This window comes from Rhinolophus hipposideros (assembly GCF_964194185.1).
Source record: "Rhinolophus hipposideros genome assembly, chromosome: 4".
NCBI classification, from domain to species: Eukaryota; Metazoa; Chordata; class Mammalia; order Chiroptera; family Rhinolophidae; genus Rhinolophus; species Rhinolophus hipposideros.
The window spans coordinates 79,448,442-79,473,439 of record NC_138050.1 but is presented as its reverse complement, the minus strand read 5'-3'; the positions used below and the strand labels follow the sequence as shown (position 1 = coordinate 79,473,439).

The 24,998-nt window shown below is 33.3% G+C and overlaps 1 protein-coding gene across 6 annotated transcripts in view; it reads right to left on the bottom strand.

Moving 5' to 3' along the window:
* MYCBP2 (MYC binding protein 2) overlaps positions 1-24,998 on the bottom strand; it is a 251,054-nt gene that overhangs the window by 104,225 nt on the left and 121,831 nt on the right. For all 6 annotated transcript variants that reach the window (XM_081045566.1, XM_081045567.1, XM_081045571.1 and 3 more), the window contains 11 exons: positions 23,074-23,295; positions 19,040-19,231; positions 16,370-16,576; positions 15,357-15,488; positions 13,806-13,984; positions 10,795-10,937; positions 9,202-9,302; positions 8,299-8,517; positions 3,118-3,343; positions 1,893-2,011; positions 1,211-1,298 (listed from right to left, as the gene is read on the bottom strand). In XM_081045566.1, the coding sequence (XP_080901692.1) occupies positions 1,211-1,298; positions 1,893-2,011; positions 3,118-3,343; positions 8,299-8,517; positions 9,202-9,302; positions 10,795-10,937; positions 13,806-13,984; positions 15,357-15,488; positions 16,370-16,576; positions 19,040-19,231; positions 23,074-23,295 (1,828 nt within the window). The remainder of the gene's footprint in view (positions 1-1,210; positions 1,299-1,892; positions 2,012-3,117; positions 3,344-8,298; positions 8,518-9,201; positions 9,303-10,794; positions 10,938-13,805; positions 13,985-15,356; positions 15,489-16,369; positions 16,577-19,039; positions 19,232-23,073; positions 23,296-24,998) is intronic.

Here is a 24,998-nt window from a genome sequence, read left to right as displayed (position 1 = left end):
TTCATTAAATTTATTGGGGTAACATTGTTTAAAAACGTTATATAGGTCTCAAGTGTACAATTCTATAATACATCATCTATATGAGCATTTTTATTTTGACTAACTTATATACTGCATTATGTATTCACTACCCAGTCAGTTTTCCTTCCATTACCATATATTTGACCCTCTTTACCTTCTTTTTCCACCCCGCTCCCAACTTATTCTCTGGTAATCACTAAACTATTGTCTGTGTTTATGAATTTTTGTTTGTCTTACCGTGTTTCCCCCAAAATAAGACCAAGCCAGACAATTAGCTCTAATGTGTCTTTTGGAGCAAAAACTAATATAAGACCCGGTATCACGTCACGTCACGTCACGTCACATCACATCACATCACATCACATCACATCACATCACATCTCATATAAAATCATATAAGACCGGGTCTTATATTATAGTAAAACATGACAGGGTTTTATATTATACTAAAATAAGACCAGGTCTTATATTAATTTTTGCTCCAAAAGACGCAGTAGAGTTGATTGTCTGGCTAGGTTTTATTTTTGGGAAAACAGGGTATTTGTTTGTTGCTTTCAGTTTTATATTCTACATATGAGTAAAATCACATTTGTCTCGACTTTTTCTGTCTGACTTATTTCCCTGAGCATGATAATCTCAAAACCCAACCAAGTTGTCACAAATGGCAATATTTCATCTTTTCTTATGGCTGAGTAATATTCCATTGTATATATATGTACCACATCTTCTTTATCCAATCATCTATTGCAGGACACTTTGGTTGTTTCCATGTCTTCAAATATCAACTATGTTCAAATGACATTTCTTTGACTTGTTCCCTGAGCTTCAATGAGTTCCAACTGTCTACTTGATATGTTCACTAGAAAATTTAAGAAATATCTCAAACTTATGGTTTAATACTATATATTCAGTGATTAACCCAGGGCCTGGCAGATAGTATGTATATGGATAAAGGAAGGTATCTGTGTGTATATTTGTGTGTGAACACAAAAGACTAGAGGATACTCTTCCATCTTCATTTTAAAAATCCTAAACTACCAGTATACTAAATTGATATTGCTCACGAGCATTATGTGACTATGGAATTCATTTTGCTAATCTATTATCATAACGTTCTATAATAAACATAGTTTATATTTAAAATTAAAAAAAAATCATTTATAAACACCTAATACTTGACCAGACTTACCAATGGGAAGTGCTAGGTCCTTCTTCATCAAAGCTGCTGCACAAACCCCACCAAGATTGGCTAATTCTTTTTCCAAATGAATGACTCCCTGTAGAATTGCACAAACATATCACCTGCTTTAAAAAATGTTTGGACTATAAACAAATGTGACTTGCATACAAGCATAACTTTTGAAAGTAGAGGGAAACATGGTTCAATTAAGAGTGGAAAAGATTCAATGTCTCATGCTGGTTGTAAGGCTCGGGCCCACAGGTTCATGGTCCAAAGAATTTCTCATTCATTTCTTTGAGGAAACATGATCATTTTTTCACCTTGATTTTGTTTTACTGTATGATTTGAAACACTTAGAAGAGATACTGAATTGGCCCCATTGTGAAATCAGGTTCTATTATTTACTCAGAAAGGTACAGCGACCTGAGCAGGTTTGGAACAGGCAGAACTACAAGCATGCTGAGTCTTCAAAGGCTGGGTCATGTTGCACAGACTCCATTCTCTTTATGTATTGAAAGTAGCAAAAACCAATGACTGCACACAATTAAAGTACAAAACATTTTAAATTATACACCCCAACTTAAAATAAACTTCAGACTTCTTAAATAAAGGCAGCAAAAAAATTTAAGTCAGTAGCAGCCCTTAGAAACACAATCTTCCTTAACAGAATCAGAAGATAATTCATTCTTACCTCATCAGGTCCGGGGCTAAACTCATATCCAATTGCAAAACATTTGAAACCATAGAAAGAAGCTTTGTCATCTTTCACATAATCTGATGCAGTCTCCAATGAGAAAAGGGCCTCATTTCCTAAGAAAAACAGCTAACATTAAATTCAAAATCTTGAAACAACTTTTTCTTTTATCCATCTCAAGATAGGTAGCAATACAAATCAAATACTAAAAAACCTAGTTTTGGGGAAGGGGGCAGTTCCTGTATCTATTTGAACAAACCTGTGCTAAAAACAACACTAGAAACAATGGAACCATCCCAAGTGAACTATTATTTTTTCTTTATGATCAAATTCTCCTTAATCAAATACCCTACCTTTAAGTTACATGAGCAATCATTTTTCAATTTTCTGTCAATTACTGACGAGAACTACGTTAGCCTTTTCTGTTTCAGAGTGAGCAATCCTTCACCCTGGCGTCTGACTTTGTCCGATCTCTTCACAAACAAAAAAAGCAGGTTGACTAGAAGAAAGAATTTTCTAAATTCAAATTGACTATTACTTTGAGGGATTTCAAGTATAGTTATGGTTAACTGGTTGAAAAGAGAACACACTACATGTAGTTTTAAAAACTTAACAAACTTTCTTTAAAGAAAAATACCCATAACAGCAATAAAAATGTTCTCCCTCTCTCATTCTCTCTCATTCTCTCCTCTCTCTCTCTCTCTCTCTCTCTCTCTCTCTCTCTCTCTCTCTCTCTCTCTCTCACACACACACACACACACACACACACACACAAACACACACACCCTCAAGCCTGAAAGACTGAAAACAATAGTTTTAACACAACTCAGGAGGTAAGGTGGTTCACCAATTTTCTTGAAAGGAGGGAATCCTTAGTAAATTTTTAAAATTTAGCACTTACTGAAAAAATAAAAGATCTAACCCACTTTTTCCATAGTTTGGTCACACCAAACAGACAGACATTTGTCAATATTAACTCTGCTTTGGACAAGCTAATCTTTTTCACAAGGTCCTCAAAACAGTCTCTCTTCTAAAACTTGGTTTTGTTATTCTGTCCCTTCCCCAGAGTCTTCTTTACTCAACTACAATCCAGACACATGGTATAGGTCTTGATGAAATTCTTCTAAAACTTAAACATTTTCAATGATGTATCCTTATTAAACATAGGTATCATAAATGTATATATTTGACCATATAAAACAGAAGAAAAAAAATAACTTACCTGGCAATACTAAAACCATAGTAGGCCACCCAGAAGATCCTGAAAATTTCTTTAATTCTATCCAGGAATTAAGATTTTCATGAATAGATGTCAATTTTGGTCCATATCCTGAATTTTGAACAGTTCTGACAGGAATCAACAAACGAAGGACATCTTCCGATTGTGCAGTGCCACACTGAGGGTCAAACTCGATTGTCATCCACCGTACACATTCTGGAAATGTCACCTGAAGTCACCAGGCAAGAGAACACTTGCATTTGTTAAAAGGAATTAGATTTTTGCCTTTTGTCTATCTTAGAAACAGGACATCATACTGGAAAGATGATGCTTTCAACGTATTTATAAAATAAATTTTAAGTAAGTAAATAACAGTAGTTTTAACATGATCAGAAATGAAGGTATTAATGTTCAGTATCAAATGTTCCTACACCTCACTTGCAATATTTACTGCTTTCTACCTAATATTTGGTTGATATTGCATTAATAATATTTGAAATTACACATTTACTATCATTAGAAAAAATACTATAAAGCTGCTTAGTTCCCATAAATATTCAGCTGATTTTCCTGTGGAAGTTTATTTATATGGTAAGTTTTCCATTTCAGTAAGTACTATTTAAGAACTATAAGCAGGTAAATTAAAACAATGTGATAGGTAAAATATAAAGATATATTGATGGAAAATGAATAAATCACCAAAATGTAAGGTTTTAGTCACTTTTAGGTTATATAACATTCAAAGTATCTGTTACAAATGCTTCTTTTCCTTTGCCAAAAACCTTCATATGTTTGGAAATAAATATAAACACACACAATAAAAACCTAGATTTGTGTATTTTCCTGACCTAAAGTTTTACTGTATATAGAGTTTGTGATGGAACATAATTATATGCATTTTTAAAAGTGATTATAGACAGAATTCTGTCATGATAGGCAAAGAACAATTCAGCAGGTCCTTGTCAAATGGTAAATTACGAATTGGTTATAGGATATGGCATGAGCCTTAAGTATTGTATTAATCTAAAAAAATTACCTAGGACAAAGGTAAACATTTTCAGTGAAGGATTTTTAAAATTCTCCATTTAAATGAAAAGTTCAACCTTGTTCATAATAACATAAATGTAAATTAAAACTAAACTGAGATACCATTTCTCCCATTACATTGAATACCTGTTGGGGAAGTTGAGAGAAAATAAGGACTTTCATTCATTGTTGGTGGGAACACAAAATAATATAATCTCCAGGGAAGGGAATTTGTCAACATCTAGCAAAACTACATATGCGTTCACTCTCTGACAGCAATCCCAGATCTACAAAGCACAAGGCTCCTCATTCTATATTTGTTTAACATTGTAATACCACTTCTAGGAATTTACTTTGAATATATGCTTCCACAGTACGAAAACAAAACAATATACGCATAAGGTTATTCATTGCAAAAAAAACTGCAAAATACTGAGAACACCTTAAATGCTCACACATGAGATTGGCTGAATAAACTATGATACATCTTCACTGTGGAGTACTACGCAGGTGTAAAAAGAAAAAAATGAGGATTATCTCTTTAAATGGATATGGAGAGATTTCTATACCCATTGCTCAATTTAAAAAACAAAGCACAACAGTGTAGTATATTAAGTGTGTTACCTTTTTTAAATACATCTATCTACAACTATCTATCTGTCTACCTACCTACCTACCTACCTGCACCAATTTTTTTCAAAAAGGAAGACAGGGAGGATACATACTGGAATAAGTGAGAAGCAGAAAAAGGAAAGGACTTATAATTCTGAGTATATAATTCTGTATAATTTTATTTGTGAAACCACATTAATATTTTACATATTTTAAAGGTAATATTAAGTCAAATAGGACAGGAAAAATACTCATAAAAATTGAGTGCAAATAAACTAATAAACCTAACTTTATATCAAACTGATCATATAGCACCCTACACATATATACAAAAAGAACTACTCCACATAACTTCAGAATATTGTACGTTGATTATATAATGTCAGGGGGATTTATTCTAAAGATAAACATTATGCAAAGAAATCATTAATTTTACTTAATAGCTTTATTATTCACAGTGACATACATTCATGGAATGGGGATGAAGAAAAGACCTCTACGGTGTTGATTGAAACTAGTAAGGAGTGCTCAAAAGCTAATGAAAACACAGTATAAAGACATAAAAATCCAACTTCAATGAACTTTCACTTGCCAAAGCAAAATCTGAGCATCAAAATGAATGACAGCAAAGAATTATAACATTAAGCAAAAAAAGAATCCTTAAGTTCATAATGACATAAACACAAAAATAAATAACTGAATAAATTTTTAGAAGTGGAAGGGATGGGAAAACTCTATAATAGAACACCGACTGAAAAGATAACAGAATTAGAAAGCCATTTTGCAACCACTATAAAAGTGATTTGGTAAGAATAACCAATGGATGCTAAAACTATTGGGTGAAAATTTATTGGGGAACAGTATTTTTTAGTCTTTAGATGTCTACCCATAGACATTTTCAAAGGGAAAAAAAGAGATGTTTTTGATAATGAAATTCGCCAGCTATCCCCTTAATCAAGTATCTAAGTGCTTCCTGATGGGTTGCACTGAGAATACAACATCACACATGCTGCTGCCCAAAATGTGTAACCTGAGTCTAATCATTAGGAAACAATCAATCAAATCCAAACCAAAGGATATTTTTACAAAACCAATGATTGTATTCTTCAAAAATGCCAATGTCATAAAAGACAAAGTGAGGCTGAGGAACTGTTTCAGATTAAGAGAGACAGAAGAGACCTGAGACCTAAACATAATGTAAGAGTGTCATTATTATCATAGACCTTGGTTTAAAAAAAGTGCCATAAATGCCACTACTGGGACAACTGACAAAATATTTAGCGTATAACATGATATAATACAACTATTTATTATGATAATATTATATCAATGTTAAATTTCTTAAATGTGATCACTATTGTGGTCACACGGAAACTTTACTGTTCTTAGGAACAAGGTGCAGGGATCAAGATGTTTGCAACTTACTCTTAAATGGTTCAGTAATAATAAATAGAGATAAATAAATACATAAATAAATACCACAAATGTGGCAAAATATTACCTGAAGAAGCTAAGTGAAACGCATGTGGGTGTTCAGTGTACAAATCTTGTTACCTTTTTCTACAGGTTTCAATTTTTTTGAAATAAAAAGTTGAAAAACATGAGAAATGAACACACATATTTCATCTATATCTGTATATGTGTGTACTTATACTGAAAAAAATGAAAGGATAAACTACAAAATTATGTTAAAATGTTACCTCTGACAGGGAAGCAGGGAACAGAGTGAAGGGACAGAGACAAAAGCTAGACTTCTTTGAATATACTTTGTTTTACAGCTTTGACTTAGGACCATGTAATTACTTAAATTATTACAAAACAAAATAAGATTTTAAAAGCAATTACTGAAAATCTAGACTAAAATAAAACAAATGATGACGAAAGTATTTAAATTTGTGCCACAACTGAACAGAAAAGGGATTATTCCAACTTATTTTAAAACACAGTGATTTCTTTACACATCATAGTTGTGATATATCCAAAAGACAAAAGACAACACACACACACACACACACACACACACACACACGGTGAATAATTAAGTGATTTTCTAATTCTAAAATTTCCAGTATCATCAATAAAAGGGCCTCTAGAAGTACATGAAAAGAGATTCAGGTGTAACATACTATGGTCCTTATTGGGAATTAGGAGCATCAGCACAAACTCATAAGACTTTATCTTAAAAAAATACATATACACATAAATTTGTCTAGACATAAATACATGCATATTCACATATATAAATATAATCCGCATACATATAAATAATATGTGCCTGTGTGTATAAGGATATGTGTGAGTATATGTACTAGTTCTGGGCTCTATAAAATATCTAGAAACAATAACCACCTCAGGAGAAATGAGCATTCCTAGTGTCAGATTTTGGCTTTTAAATGCCTATCACCATTAAAAGGAATCAGGGCACTTTGAAAAAATGTCTTAAGATCGGAGGCAGGAAATGTAAAAGATGAGCGTGGGAAATCTTACACCAGACAATGAGGTTACTGTGAATGACTAAGGGGTGTGTCTGAAGGACTCGGGAGACAGGCCGGAGAGGCTCCTGTCCAACACACATGCGGTCCAGTTTCTTAAATAAAATTCAGGAAACAAAAAAAGGAGTGAGATGAAGGGGGACCTATAGATTGAAAGAGACAGGAGACATAACCAATCACAATATATGGATCTTATTTGGATTCTAATTCAAACAATTAAAAATGTGTATATTTGATGATGTGAAGGAATGCTTAGTTTTTTTAATATGCTAATAGTATGCTTATTTTTATGGGTCCTTATATTTTAGAGATACATAATGAAATATCTATGAATGTGCTTTAAAACAATATAGGAAAGGACAGAATAGGTGGGAAATAAATGAAACAGGTTTGACCAAGAGTTGATAACTGTTCAATCTGGGACGATGGATAAGTAAGGTGACTATACTAGTTTGTCCTTTTATACGTTTACCATATTCTACAATAAAATGTTGAATACTTTGTAAGCACATAAAACTTAAACTTATAATTAAATTGATAAAGTAGATGAATCCTCCTTCTCCTTAATTTACATGATACAATTTAAAATGTAAGGAATAAGGATTCTGAATATCCTATAATAACATTACATTTGTAAATGTTTTACATTATGTTCAATAGAGTACTTTAAATTTTACACTGGGTATGTGAATTTTCAGAGCTCAGGCTGTGGTACAAATAGTATCAGTTCAAAAAGTATGATTTTTAAGTTTTAATGGTTATATCCATTATTACAATATATAATATGCAGTTTAGCATTTTATATTGCACTGTACTTACAAAAAGCTATGAGAACAGCTCTCATAAACCCTACAAAACTATATTCTTTAACGATAAAAATTCTGTCTTAAACCCTTTTGTGTATGACAGTGCCTAACTACCTTCTGATTCTATATATTTAAATACTATAAAAGAAGTTATACTTCTGAGCTGAGGCAAAGTATCCTTTCAGATAGCATTATAGAACATCAAACCAAGTTTTAAATTTAAACTCTCCCTAGGAATCAGTGCCTACCTTGTAGTGCATCACACATGCAGGTTTATAGGGGTGCTCACTCTCTATGACAGCATAGTGATTAGAGGTTGTACAAGCAGAGAGGCCTTGTTCAGGCTGGTTTCCTGTGGTGCTATCTGTTGACTGATTAGGATTGAATGCAGGGGGCGCATACTTCTGATTCAAAATGGCAACTGAGGGAAGCAATTGTTGGACAAGGCCAAAGACTTCTACAGCCACCTAGTATAAAAAAAATGATTACATGAGATAATAAATGTGAAAGTTGCTTAAAAATTATAAATTGCTATAATTGTTGGTTATCTTTATTATTAAGAATTTCCATCTAGAGTTTCTTCTGGCTAAGTTTCTGTTTACGAGGAATTTGTTCTATGGGAAAAAAAGATTTATCTTAGATGTCTTAGCTGGTATATGAATAACCTAGTGTGTATTTTTAAACACTTTTGCCTTTTTGTGATCTGCAGTAAACTAGCTTTTACTCAATAATTATGCCAAAAAAATCAATAGTTTATGATTTCTTCCTTGTCTTGAATATTTCAATTTCAAAACACTCCTGTCCTTTTACATTGTTATTTTTATTCAAAATGAAGAAAATTTGGCATCAACCTCATAAATTAAAAAAATTCTCAGTTATCTTAAGCTTTCCTTACATATCATATTTCTAAAATACATTTCCCATTCCAAAATTCTTCAAATGTAAAGCCAATAAGTAAGCACCATAATCCAGTAAACAATACTAATAAAACAGAAAGGTTCAACTAATAATAATAACTTCTACCATTTATCATGTCTATCTCTGCTTGTTACCTGGTGCCTCAAAGATTAAAGTATTTTTAAAGGAAGAATACAAAGTCTAAAAAAATGATATTAAAAAAAGATTCAAAGTTATAGAATTAAATTACACACCTTGGGAATAGCAGCAGCTACTGGTCCTATGTAGGCTATAATAAGGGGAAGCAGCATGGAAAACAGACTGGAAGAGCTAAGCAGTTCTGGAATGTCATCAGCTAAAAAAGGCATTAAAACTACAGTTAGAAGGTAATTTCGTTGTAATGTACATGTGCTATACTAAATCTATATTCCATTTTCTTGAACAAAATTACAGTTGACATTGAGTTGTTATAAAGGAACTGGCACTATTTAAAGGGCTTTATTTACTTGAGTTATCTAAATTAACCAATAAAAAAACTTTTATTCTCCCCACTTTTTTGAAGGGGAAATCAAGGCACATAATGTTTAAGTAACTTGCCCCAAATCATACATTTGTAAAATCACAGAGCCAGGATTAGAACCTAGAGTAACAGTCATGATTTTAAACCATTGCTCTCGGTATCACACATGGCTACATATGTGACATTAGGCAAATTATTTAATCTGTGAGTGCCTCAGTATTCATTTACAATAGAGGAAAATAATAGTACTTCCCTCATAGAATATTGTGAACCTTGAGTTAATGTACATAAAACACTTAGAACAATGCCTGCACACAATAAGCACTCCAAAAATGCTTGCTGTTATTAACCTATATATAATGCCTTCGATTTTTCCAAGGAAAGTACTTTGCTGATGAACATTTTAATCATTCATCCGTGAACATGGTGCTGGGAAGATACATTGAATCTACGCTGTGAAGACCTTTATATTAAAGGCCAATCAATTATTCCCAAATACTTGTTTCTAGATCTGCTGTTGCATCAGAATAGTCTGGGCATTTATTTAAAAAATGCAGTTTCTTACCCCAGCCTAAACCCCTAGTTTGGATGGGCCAAACATTCTTAATTTTCAGCAAGTTTCCCAAGTGAATCTGATGTGCAGCTAGGTTTAAAAACAAATATTATAGATAACAGTAAAGTGGGGTGGGTAACAGTGAACGTTTCTGTAGACATAACTCTACCGCCAGTGTGCAGGATGACTAGATAACAAGATAGGGAGGGGGAAAGGTGGCCGTAAGCTGATTAGGATGCTATCCATCTGTGAGGAAGAGGACAGGTGCTTAACCATGGCAGCCTGAACTACGAGAGAACAGAGAGGAGAATACAAACTGAAGAGTTTCCAGTGGAAGAACTCACAGAACTCAATTTAAAAAATTGAATCAGGGAAACATTTAGAGTTACCCAGACCGTTGGGTAAATGGCGACACCATTACTGGAAATAGGACACACAGGAAGAAAAATAGGTCTAAAGGAGAAAACAAATGCTTTTTGACTACTGAAAGAAGGATAAAGCAAAGCCTGAGTTAAATCAGGAGTTTTTCCTCTTACTAGGTTAACTAATAACAATTACCAGGTAAACATTTTGAACATTAACAAATTTTGCTTTCGAACATTCTAAAAAATTTTGCATTAACAATATGGAGAGTATGACTCAACCTAAATAAATTTATGTATAGATCTATAACGAATAAGACATTCTGGAATTCTCCAAGATGGTTCCTCTTCAGTAACTGTGTACATAATTAATTTAAAATATGACTATTAAGAAAGTAAAAGAAAGTCTTACCATCCACGGCAAGAGCTCTGTGCAAGAGGTCTTTTGCAGCTCGAACAACGGTGCTTACCACAGAGAGTGCTCTGGTACAGTTTTTATCTTCTTCATTGGCTTTGCTCAGAAGTTGGGACTGTAAATCTCCCTCAAATTCACTCCTGTAACGTGAGTAACACATGAGGTTCTTTTACATGGTAGGTAAGATACGATCTAACTCCAAGTCTCACATCTAGCTCAGAGCCCTCATTTCAAGTTAAAAAACTTCAAGTTTACAAAACGAAATTATGTAATTATGTAATTATGTAATTTCAAGAAGTGATAGGGCCTCAAAGGAAAAAAAAGCAGGAGAAGGGCATAAAGTTATTTTAAATAAGATCAAGGAGAGACTATCTTAGAACTGACATTGAACAAAGGCCTGAATTATGTCTTAAAAAAAGATCTGAGGGCAAAGTATTCAGGCAAAAGGAATAGGAAGAGAAGGTTTGGACAGAAACAAGACTGGTAAGTCCAAGGAACAGAATGAAGGCAAATGTACCTGGAATGAAAGGAGACTGAAGTGTGACAAGGTGGGAAAGGTAAATGGAGTCAGATCATGTGAAGTCTGTATGCCACAGTAACGACTACATTTTTACTGGAATGGGAATGGGAAGTTAGGAGAGGATTTTCACCAAGGGCCAAACTTGGTATGGTTTACATTTCTATGCGATCACTCTGGCTGTGCTGTGGAGAACTGACTGTAGGAGGGCAACGTGAAAGGAGCGAGACTGGTTTGGAGGCTACTGCAGCTATCCAGGTAGGCTGGCTGATGGTTTGGACTAGACTGTTAATTATGGGAGGGGTACACAAAGTCACACTTAGGACATTTTAAAAGTACAGCTGCCAGAACCTGATGAACTAGATGTAAAGTGAGGGAAAGAAGGAAGCGCAGAATGACTCCGAGATGTTTGGCTGTAACTGTGGACGGGGAGGACGACTCTGGACACATGAAACTAAGCTGTCTATTACCAACTGCCTAGAGCAGCCTTAAAAGTGGTATGCGGTACAGTGGATAAGAGTGGGTCATTCCATTCCCAGCCTGCAAAGCTTAGGGCCATAAATGACTACAAATGTGTCTTTAGACAAGCTGTTTAACCACTCTGTCTCAGTTCCCTCAACTACAAAACAGGTAGGAAAAGTGCTGCCCTCATGGGGTGACTGATGACTAGCTGAGATACTAACAGGTAAAGCACTTAGAGCATTGTGTGGCACACAGTAAGTGCTCCGTACACATTAACCATCACCATCATCTCCATCACTGTCACTCAAATAAACATATCAAATAGGAAGGACCTGAATATTTAGTCTAGGGCCCAGAGGAGATGAAAGCTAGAGATACAAACTTAGGAGCCATCACAGTAGGATGGCATTTAAAGTTAAGAGATTTTAATCTTTTTAAATGTGAAAAACATCAAGACATGGAAACAACCAAAATGTCCTTTGATAGATGAATGGATAAAGAAGTTGTGGTATATATACACAATGGAATACTATTCGGCGGTAAGGAAAGATGATATTGGAACATTTTTGACGACATGGATGGATCTTGAGAATATAATGCTAAGTGAAATAAGTCAGACAGAAAATGCAGAGAACCCTATGATTTCACTGATATGTGGTACATAAACCAAAAACAACAAAAGAACAAGACAAACAAATGAGAAACAAAAACTCATAGACACAGACAATAGTTTAGTGGTTACCAGAGGGTAAGGGGGGTGGGGGGTGGGAGATGAGGATAAGAGGGATCAAATATATGGTGATGGAAGGAGAACTGACTCTGGGTGATGAACACACAATGGAATTTATAGATGATGTAATACAGAATTGTACACCTGAAATCTATGTAATTTCACTAACAATTGTCACCCCAATAAATTTAAAAAAAATCGTGGGAAAGAAAAAAGAAAAACATCAAGATATCTAAAACATTGTATTTTGTAGAAATATAAAGTCTGGATAGCAAATGCTTTTAAGGGCCTCTCTAGCTTTTTGAAAGATGTAACTCTTCTCTGGTGCATGATATGGTTTTTAATCTATGGTTGGAGAGAGTGAATAATCTACTGTTTATTATACTACTGTATAACAGAAAAAGTTTTCATAATTGAGGTAAAGGGACTAGAAAGCTTTGGTATCTCAGTAGCAATATGCCCCTATGTAGTTATTTAATGCCTATTATTGCTATTCAATTTCACATGGAGAAAGGAGGCAGGAAATCATCTAGGGAAACTGTTTTGTGCTATCTGCCTAGGCAGTGTCCCAGACTGTTTATGAAGGAAACAGAGGAAGCAGTGCACCTCTGAAAATGATATGCAACTTCAGTGATTTGCTGCTAAATCAGGCTGAGGACAGACGTGATGATTGGTACTCACTACTCCCTAGGAGTCCAGCTAAGTTGCTAAAAGAAAAATTCAGACTCAGTGAGAAATGTATGCTTAAAAGGTTTTTAACCCAAAATTATTACCACTTTTTATTTTCTACTGTTTACATAAGGAATGGCTTTTGTCAAAGATGTTATAAGAAATACATCATTATATATTTTAGGGCCCCAAGAACTGAATTCACAGACATCAAAATGTTCTGCAGACGGGACAATAGGATCAAGCCAATACCAGTTAACACTTGGGTAGAGTTAAATGAGCATCAGCTTCAGGTATTTTTGAAAAAGAAATAATATGTTCCATTTAAATTTGAAACTGCAGACCACGAACTATAAAAATGACAACAAACAGCACATCTGCTCAATACATAAAAGTTTCAAAGCTATTATAAAAATAATGGCAAAAAATCATTTTAAAATGTTCATCTTTATAGTAAAACTGAATGCATATAATGAGACCTTTCTATGTAGATTAGTATAAATACTATGTGCAAGAATGATACACTGTGTAATTTAATTATAACTACCCATTTAGTGTTTTGTACCCTGGTAGTAAGTTATGCATGTTCTCCCACTTGAAAATAGTGCCCTATGTCTATACCACACCTACCTATAGTAGAGTATCTGTGGAATCTGTCCTCTGGTTTGGTTAGTGCCATTGCTACTCAAGCTGCATGTACTGAATGTAAACGTCACTCCATCAGGGCACTGAACTGTGGTCATTCCTCCGTCTCCATTGGCTGTACGGCTTCCATAGTTCCTCAAGCGCACGGCATATTTAACATTTTCCTTTATAATAATGATATAAAACGTATTTATAATTATTCATAACGTACCGAAGATATACAAAAAGACTGCAGTAAACTGGGCAAATATAATGCATTTCTTTGCCACACACACACACACACACACACACACACACACACACGATTTCATTAAATGAGTTTTTAATGAATCAAACAGGATGATAACTAACACTTAGTGATGTTGATTATTTAACAAAAACTGTCCTAAATATTTTATGTGATTTAATTAAATTAATCCTTAAAATGACCTCATGAAGTAAGTGCCATTCTCATCCCTATTTTACAGATGAGGAGTATCAGGCACAGAGAAATTAAGCGACTTGCCCAAAGTCACAAAGCTAACAGAACTAGGATTTGCACATGGGCAGAGTGACTTCAGTTCCTGCTCTTAACAAGACTGTCGAGTGTTAGTCATAATAAAAGATTTTAAATACATAATATTTCTCTTTGATGAGTTTAACCTTGGAAATAATTTTATATAAGGGAAAAAGTAATGGTGAGTCCGTTATATTTTTAAGAGATAATCAGAGACAGATAGATAGGCAGACATGGAAAGAAATATCCATAAGAAAAAGTTGTCCAAAATATGATGCACTGTACATAGAAAACGTGAGAAATAGATATTGGTGCCTTATGATTTATGATATAAACTTCACAAAGACGTTTTTTTTTTTCTTTTCTTTTTTGGTATCTAAACACTTTTTGATGAAGTCTCTAGTAAACTTACCTTATCCAAAATTCTGCTCTTCTTTATAAAGAATACTATTGTAGTTGAATTCAGAAGTACTCTACTAATAATCACTTTAATATTAAGTACAATTTCTGGTTTGCTAAATAGCTATTTACTGCTAGACAATTAAGTTATATAAACTAATAATAACCTTAATAGTTAATGGTATGGTTAAGACCATTTATTTTTTAAATGAGATTTGGCATAGTAAGAGAAGGACAGGAACTAATATTTATTGAGTTTCTGTACAGTGTGGGGCATTGAGGCAAATACTTTATTCCATTATTTAATTTAACCTGAACAACACTGCAATGTAGGTATTATCCTTCCCAATGTACAGGTAAGACTCAGACTGGTTAAATGATGGCATGCCCAATGCCTTAGAGCTATTATCTAAAAGAACAGGTACCTGAGTAGGTCTGTTTGACTTCAAAACCTAACAATTCTTTTCACTATACCAGATTTTAAGAGATCTGCAAAAATAGAATATAACACAGTACAAGAACAGGAATATAGTAGGTACCCCATAAACATTTAAAGCAGCACATAAAGGAACACTTGTCACTATTTTTAAACTACATAATAATTCATCTCATTTACAAAAGAAAACTATTAATAAAATTACCTTTAAAGGAACAACTTTGTCAAGTCTGATTTCAGCTATGTCACCGGGTGAGTCCTCTGTTGTATAGGTTCCTTTCACTAATTCTAGAGATGTCCATCGGTGAGAATGAGTTGAATCTCCTGCATGTTCACTCTAATTAAAACAATCCAAAACAGAATCCACCATACTCTTTATTATATAAACAATTTTCACTTCTAATCTATTATTGTTTTAAAGTAGCTTATTTCCTTGCATATAAAATTAGCTATTAGCATTTACCCTATGCATACTAAAAAATTATTTTTGATGCTCTATAAACTATATTTAAATACACACATTTATACATGTTTGTAAAAATGGGAGCTTCTTTTATCTGATTTCTTGAGAAGTCTACAACCTAAATCATATAAGCTTTTCTCATCTGATGTCTTAAAATGATTCCCACTTCTTTCATAAGAAGAGTGCTACATGCAATTTTAGAGCCTAATGAAGCAGGGAAATAATTTAAATTAATTGCTCAAAAGAATCAAATACAGATTGACTGCTATTATGAAAAACTACCTTTCTGTCCAATTTTAATAAAACTTTATGAAAACTCAGGTGCTTTAAGTAATCTAGAGAATACAGCAAATACAGCTAAAATCAATCAATCAATATTATCTTTACTAAGAATCATCTATTAGCCCTGTATGACAAAACTGCTTAATCACAGATACAGGTAGTATCAGTCTGAATATTGTTCTTGCTACCTGAAAACTTACAATAGCAAAAGAAAAAAAAATTACTCAAGATTGTAATCAGAGCCTTGGACTTTTCATTTAAAATCTTCCCTGTAAGTGTAAAAAAAACTGAGGTAGGAGTGATCCAAGACGGCACACAAGAATTACGTAGAATAAATCTCTTTCAATTTCTTTAAGGTTGTCTATCTGTGACTGATCTGACAAACCCTCCAAAATTTGGATTATCAGACTATGATAGTAAGTCCTGACACACAATTCACAAAGCAACATGAACATGATAAGAGTGGTACTTACATCGTCAACCAACACCTCTAATTCATATTCATGAATTCCACCTCCTCCATAGACTGAAAAACCAACCACAACTATTCCAGGTTTGTCTACTGAAAAACATATTGCATCAGGGGACCCATTCCCAGTGTTCCAACTTCTTCCCTGACTTGTTTTTGTGAATCTGTTAGCACTGGCTTTAACAGAGTGCAGAGAATTAAGTCCATCAATCTGTGAATGACAAAAGCCATCAGTAGTCTGTACCTGAGTGTTAATAACATGCCTTTAACAAAACAATCCAAAGGTTTCCAAGAAGTGCAATAAAGTAACCTACATTTAACAAGTGGGTTTAAACTATCCTAAAGGTATATTCAGTAAGAGATTAACCAGCAATAAAACCAGATTTCATCATTCTAAATTCATAAATCAATATCACTTAAGAATATTTTCTTCTTTTAGTCATATTAAACTATACATTTCACTTAATTTATGTCAGAACTATAAATTTGTAAGTTATCCCAATCATACCATATGACTGAATTATTGCTCATTTTGAAAAAAGAGATACGAAAAATTTCTTCAACATTTTATAGGCCAAAAGTTTTCACACTATGATACGTAGAACTCTAGGAATTCAGCAGAGATAGGTATTCAAGAAAGAGGTGGACTCAGGTTCCCCTCTTCAGACCATCCCTCCTTTTATCTGAGAATTTTCAAGTTAAGACTTCATTTGCAGAAAATATTCTGTCTTAGGTTTGAATACCACTAATGTATACAGTGATATTATAACTTGGCATTCAATATTTTAAAATTATGTGTACAACTACAACTTCACTAATTACAGACTCTCATTAGAGAGGATCAGAGAAACTTATTTTGGTTTGAACCCACTCTTTTTAATAATAGAGCCTGCTGCTGATCTAAGCTGGCTGCAGAAATTTGGAAGACCTACGAGAGGAAAAAAAATCGTAGTTTATGTTTCTAGCAAGAATTACAAACTGCTCCAGGAAAGAAATATGGATATCTAAGACAGGACCTCTTTGGGAACTCCAAAGATTTTGTATTAGGCACCTGTAATTCTGGGTATTTCTTTTCATTTGAAAGGAAGTTCACAGGGGATAACTAGATAGTAACATTCTGAGAGGAAACCTAAGTACTACACACTTTTTCCTCCAGGATCTATTACAGAAGGGAAGCATATTATAGGCTGAATGAGTAAGTGAAACAATTTTGACAAGGGCTTCGATGGCCTTTGAGACCAAAGCTAACCAAGAAATGGAGGAAGTGTTTCCCAGGGTGAGATACTCAGATCTGCTCAGGTATATGTCATCATTCAGAAATCCTAAATAAATGCTTAACTGTCAGTACAAATCAGTAATGAATGTTGACTGGATGGGTTAATTCAGAATAGAGTCTAAAATAAATCTATAAGTAAAATAAAAAAAAAAGCAAATACTAGGAATCACAAAAGTAAAATAGAGAAAAAGTTCCTTTGTAAGAACTTGAGACCTGGGACTACTGAGTATATGCTAATTATTAAATATTCATTTGAATAATGTAAGATATTTCATATTATGACATGATTTTAAAAACCAATGTACTGTCTACTTTTGGGGGAAAAAAAAGAAACATTCAATAAATTCAGCCAGAATGTTTCAAATTATAAAACACAGGATGGCCAGATGGCTCAGTTGGTTAGAGCACAAGCTCTCAACCACAAGGTTGCCCATTCAATTCCCACCATGGGATGGTGGGCTGCGCCCCCTGCAACTAAGATTGAAAAGGGCAACTGGACCTGGAGCTGAGCTGCGCCCTCCACAACTAAATTGAAGGACAATGACTTGGAGCTGAAGAGCCCTGGAAAAAACACACTGTTCCCCAATACCCCAATAAAAAATTTTAAATTTTAAATAAATAAATAAATAAATAAATAAATAGAACATATTGAGGAGGGCAGTGAAATGGTGAAACATAATAATACTTTACAAAATGTAAAGGCATTTAAAAATGTTTCAAAATGGTTTTCTGAAATACAATATTTGATCCTTTTAAAACTTTGTCATAATGGCTATACAACAATGTGAATGTACTTATTTAATGCCATTGAACTGTATACATGAAAACAGAATGGTAAATTTTATGTTCTCTATGTTTTACAATGAAAACAAACTTTATGACATAGGTGAGATAAAAATTATTATCCCCATTTTACATACTTGTATGTATTTGTCTAGGTTCGATTAAGTGGGTAGAGTGAAGGTTTGGAAGGTTTGCAAGCTCTTTACCTTTTCCACAGCATGTGTCTGTCCATTAGCAGTAATCCTACTTCTATTACTCATTACCCAGAAACGTTACCTATTTTTGCTTTTATGGGGACATGGCAGTGAGGTTTTGCAGTGGGGCAGCTAAGAGAAAAATGTATATGCTTTGTATTACTGTCACATCCTGGGTAAAATGGTGAGAGAGAGGAAGGAAATAAGGGCAGAGAAGAGGTATAAGGAAAGGAAAAACAAACAGCCTAGCTCAATGGTATATATGTTTTTTTATTCTTTTTTTTTAAAGGTACATTTTTAAGAAAAAGAAAAATACAACGGGATTGAAATCAATTTTAACAGAACCAAAATAAATGAAAAAAGAAACTATTTGGAAAGTTTAAACATGTGCTTATTATCCAATCTCAAAACAGAACATTACCTCAGATCCCAGGGCAGATGCTGTCAGTTCACTGACAATACTGGCCAGTAATCCACAGGTGTTGGAGACCAGGTGGCAGGAGAAGAGCTCATTTTCTCTCCTCAGGCTGTTTCTGACGGGGAGCACAACGATAACCAGCATTTTCTCCAGAACTTCACGGAAGCTTGTCATGCCTGAGATATTCTCTTCACTCTATGACACATGAACAGGAACAGTTCCAAGATACTGCTTTATTTTCCTTCACGTGAGCACTCAATTGCAAAATCTTGTCTTTCTAGATGACATCCTTAAAGTTCAGACTTTAGTCTGTCTATAAATCTATCCAGCTATATGTGAAGTAATTATACCTGCTTTTCACTTAGAAGCTCTTTTTGATTTAGTCTCAGTATTATAAAAATACCACGTTTACAAGGTTCATGTGTTTTATTAGCTTTAAATAATTTTCACTTATTCTCTTAATTTTCAAAAACAATCCTATTTGGCAAACAGAATAAAACTGTTCCTTTTTAAAAAGGTTTTTCTATAGGACAAGATTCCAATCTGAGATAATTATTTCTGGTATAGTCAGAGGTAAAAAAGACCATAGTCTAGAAGTCTATTTTCTAATAAAATTCTGTAAATGCATGAAATATTAAAAATGTGGACTTCTATGACTATTCCTACACAACTTTACAAATTCTATGTATTTGATTTCATAAGCAAAGATAGGAAAATTCCAACCCCTACCAATGGAAAAAATTCAAGATAAGAAATTACAGAATCCCATTAAACAAAGACCAATGGGAAAATATTTTTTTCCTTTTTTTCAGAAAAAAGGGAAAAGAGATTAATTAATTTTAATTGAAATCCAGCATGAACATTATTTACCATCCTTTGCCATCTTTAGTATCTCTTATCCAAGGGGTGTCCAAACTGTGGCCTGCAGGCCAACTGCAGCCCACAATTCATTTTTAATTGGCCCGCAACAAATTCCAAAAATACTTTTTAGTTTACTTAAGTGAACCAGGTGAGGCAATACATACTTCACCTCGAGTGAGTGGCCCGGCTGTTTGTGTATTTTACCGCATATGGCCCTTGGTAAAAAAACGTTGAAAAAAGTTTGGACACCCCTGTTAGCCTATAGTGGACAGAGAGCAAAACGCATTTAATTTCATCAAGGGGCCAACTGTAACCAAGGATCCTTTCAGTTTTACTGTGGGACTAGGAAATCAAGCAATTTGCATCTAGTTCCAGTTTATTCACAGTGGCTCAACTTCTTCATCTGTAAAGTCAGGGGATTCTTTGCTATGATTCATTTATCAAAATTACTTGTGTCTCCTTGAGCAAGCAAATTCTTCCACACTGCTTTACAAGCTATAGTATATATGTTTCAACATATTTCATAAAGTCATAAAATTTCAGCGTAGAAAAGGGCCATAAAGTTAAATCACTCTTCCAAACACAGATCAAATATGTAAACGAATATACTTTCCATCCATTAGAGAAAATTAAGTAAATTTTCAGTTAAAATTATTATGAATATTATTGTGAATCATTCTCAACCTCTTCTTTAACGTACAACCTTAGGCTAAAAAAATAACTCAGTAATAATATTTCATCTTTAAGTTATTTATATCATCATTTGAATAAGATTACTATAACATTTTAGTCAATTTACTTACTTGACAAAATCAATTCTTGAGTTTTTTTAAAGTATAATTCTTTTATCCCTATGTCACTTTCATCTCCAGAAACCTTACTTTCTGGAACATCTCAGAAAGTGAGTTCTTGATAAAATTCCATCCCCAATTGTCCTCCACAATCAATAATCTTGTAGGGTTTTGTTTGGGGGTGAGGGGTGAGAGATAGGTGGAGTGTTTTTCAGTTATACCCACTTAGTGTCTAATTAGTAATTGACAAGATTAATACAAAAAGCTTCCCACATAATCTTAAGGCAGATTTGATAGTGTCCATATGCTTTTGTTGAAAGACAAAAAAAAAAAAAAGTAGCACATCACTAGCCATTAAAATTTTTTACAAATGTAATTTTATTCACTAGTGGGGAATTCAAGCTCACACTAGTTTTCTAGAGGGCATTTTACCAATTTGTAACAAAGTATTAACAAGCTTTCCATTGATTTAAGAATTTTTCTATTTCTGAAGATTTGTCCTAAAAAAATCAACACGAATATACATAAAAATTTAGTCAATGATATTTTTAACAGCATTGTTTAAAATATTGAATTAAGGGGAAACAACATAAATATATACATTTGATTGAATTATCATACTACACTCAAATGGTAGAATTCTATAACAGTCATTAAAAAGAAGGTAGAATATATACTAACCAGGATATATCTTCACAGAATATTAAGACAGACATAAAATATTCAATTATTAATTAATTACAAATGTTAGTTCTCCAAAAATGTATTAAAAATATTGTTAAATTTTACTTATTTTTAAAGAAAACACTGCAACCCTAAAGGGAATTCCAACAGAAAAAAAATAGATTACCCATAATTTTATCACTAAAGCATTAGTTTCATTTCTCAGTATTCTCTTCCAAAATATGTATTACATACATATTACAAAATATATATGCCTCTGCATTATATTTTACACAGTCATCATAGAACATATATACTTTTGTTTCTGACTTTTTAATTTAAAAATATATCTTCATGTTAAATATATATATAGTTATTTTTAATGGTTGAGCCGTATTCTATCAAGTTGATGTATCTAAATTCAACTATTAGATTGGTGCAAAAGTAATTGCAGTTTTTGCATTTATTTTTAACCTTTCAAACTGCAATTACTTTTGCACCAATCTAACATTTCACTTAATGATGTACAGGCATGCCTCTAATTAAAGTTTTTAATTTTTCCTTTTAATAAAATACACATATATCTTTAGTCTTTAAATTGTCTCCCCATATTATTTCCCTTGCAAATACTCATTGCACGTAATATTAAATTGACAATTTATCTCATAAAAATATCTTCTATATACCCCAGTTTAAGAACTATATTTATTTTTTCCTCATCTCAACTAGTACCTAATTATATTCCCAATAAATGGTAGATGCACAATAAATACTTGCTGAAGGATGGGAAGAAAAAGATTACTTATATTAATTACATAATGCCATCAGCCATCTCTAAGTTTAGTAGGTTTCCTCATAGTTTCACCAGCATACGACTTTATAGGAAATTTATTTTCCCTAACTTTTTACAAATAAGGAGATAACTTTAATAGAACTTTCATTCACATTTAATTACTGGTACTAGTAAGGCTGAAAGCTTTCCCATGCTGGCTTACTCTAAAGACTGAGATCTTACAAAGGTATTATATTAACTTTGGAAATTTTCTTTCCGTTCTGCTATTATCAATTTTTGTTTTTATATGTCATTGAAATTTTTCACTTAATACTTCTGTTGCTTCAGTCAACAGAAAATTGCTATTGTACAATAAGGATACTTTTTCTATTTTATACTCCTTTTTACACTTTTACTTTAAAGATTAATTCTCATCAACTTGGGAGTAATTATACATGGTTTTCATGTATATTTAAGTTAATTCATCTCTACAGTGCTTTCTAATAAACTAGTAAAGAATGTTTCTATGGCTATTGTTTTATAATGCTTATTTAATATACCAAAATGATACAGAAAATGTTTTAAAAGTTATTTATTTCCTTAGAATTCTATCCTGGCAATCTCAAATATTATATTAGAATATGAAAGTTTGCTTATAGTATCTGCAACTTTCAAATAGTTCAGCCAGAAACAAAAACATAGGAATTCATTACATACTCTCTCAAATTCTTTACAGGTTAGGGATCGTTCAAAATAGAAAAACAGAGAAATAGACTGCACATTCACGGGGTAAGTGTGACATTTTTTTCTCTTAATTTTAGCTCTTCTTGTGAAACACATAATCATTTAATGAATATATTTACTGACATAGAAGAATAAGTACCCAAGCTAAATATGCCTCCATTTATGGTTTTATTGTTTCAATTTAAAAGGTATTTCAGAAGACCTACCTGGCTGAGTTTTTCCATATGTGCTACTAAGAGGGGAAAACGGTGAACTAGTGTTGAGTCATTCTCTGTGCTAACTTGTTTAACAATTGATCGTAGTAGTACTTCTCCATCATATGCAATAGGGAAGATAGAAGTCAGCTTAACAGAAGTGTGACACAGAGCTGACATAACAGCTGCGAGGAGTCGACTACTTGATGTCTTGAAGTTTGCTTCTTGGATATCCTTTAAAAACAAAAATATGAAAAATAGAGAAAAAAGATTGCACATTCATGGGGTGCAATCATGGGGGCCAACATTTCACCAAAGAAATACTGTATCAGTATAATCCAAATTTCTGGATACAAAAGGTGAACACCCTTTGAAATCATACCAGAGTTTTTTAGCACTGTATCACTGTACTTGTCTTATTAAAGGATATTACATCAATACCACATTTGTTTAAGTTACTACCCAGTGGAAGTGGAAAATTACTAAATATGGTCAAGAAAAACCAGCCTCCCGTCCGTCCCCTAGTAAGCGAGTTTATATATTTATATATCTACAGAATCAGTCCTCTCCAGCACTATTGTCAAAGAAAGACATCAAAAAGGCCCCAATTAGTATACATCTAAGGCATTTCCAGTAGCAAACGCTGAAACTATTTTCCTTAAATAATTTAAATTGTAATTCTGTGCTACTATAACATTTCACTAATGTTAATGTCTATAGTAACATTTCACTAAGGTGAGAAGATTATGTCATCACATTACATAGTTTATTCAGAAAAATTAGGAGCAAACTTGGTTTTATAACCAAGTATTAAAAACTTATCAACACAGGGTATCCTAATTTACAACAGAATTTGTATTCCTTGTACATATTATTTAGTTAATTAAAAATTTGTATTACAAAGTCAGGCTAAAAAGTAAAGTAACATTCTATATGTTAAACCAGTATTAGTTAAAGCTAGTGTGGTCAGTAACAAAGGAAGAATACAACCAAATCAGACTGGGCAAATTGAGAGAGTGGGAGAGTAATTAAGTTGTGTACTAGTCTAGGCTCAGGATATTGCATGGTAAAATCTGGCCCCTGCTACAGGGCAGGGATGAACCTGGAGTACATGATGGTAGTAAGACAGTCACAGAAAGATAAATACTGCATGATTCTACATATATGAGGTATCTAAGAGTTAAACTCACAGAAGCAGAGCTGGTGAGGAGAAAATGGGGAACTGGTTGGTGTTCAACAGGTATTATGTTTGTTATTAAAGATAATAAGTGGTAGACATCTGCTATATAATATATAACATCATGCCTGTATATATAACAATACTGTATTGTATAGTCAAATATGTTATGATGGTAGAGCTCATGTTAAGTGTTCTTACCACAATACAATACTTTTTAAATGCCAAGAAGAAGAAATTCAATATGTAAATAGCTAAAAATAAATAAAAACAAAGTTGTACCCAGATGTCATTACTGGAACACCTTCCACGAGGCTACGATGCCTTGGTGATGACAGTGAATTTTTTTACTGCAGAAGGTAGGGGGTGTGGCTAGAACTTCCAGTACAATGTTGAGTGCAAGTGGTGAGAACAGATACCTCGTGTGTTGTTCCCACACTTAGAAGAGCAGTAAATATTTCACATAGGCTTTCAGTTTCCTTAAATCCTAGTTTGCTGAATTTTCATCACTGAATAAGTGCCAATTTTGTCAAAATACTATTTTTGATCTGCACTTGGGAATCTGAGTATGTGAAGTGTCTAAGTTATATGTGGATTTTCCATTGTGTGGGTGATCAGTACACCTAAGCCCACATTGGTCATGGGTCAACTGTACTTTTTCTGTATCTATTGAGAGGATCATACAATTTCCCCTTCTTATTCAGTTCATATGGTGAATGACATGTATTTTTGAATGTTAAACTACCCTTGGCATTTCTAA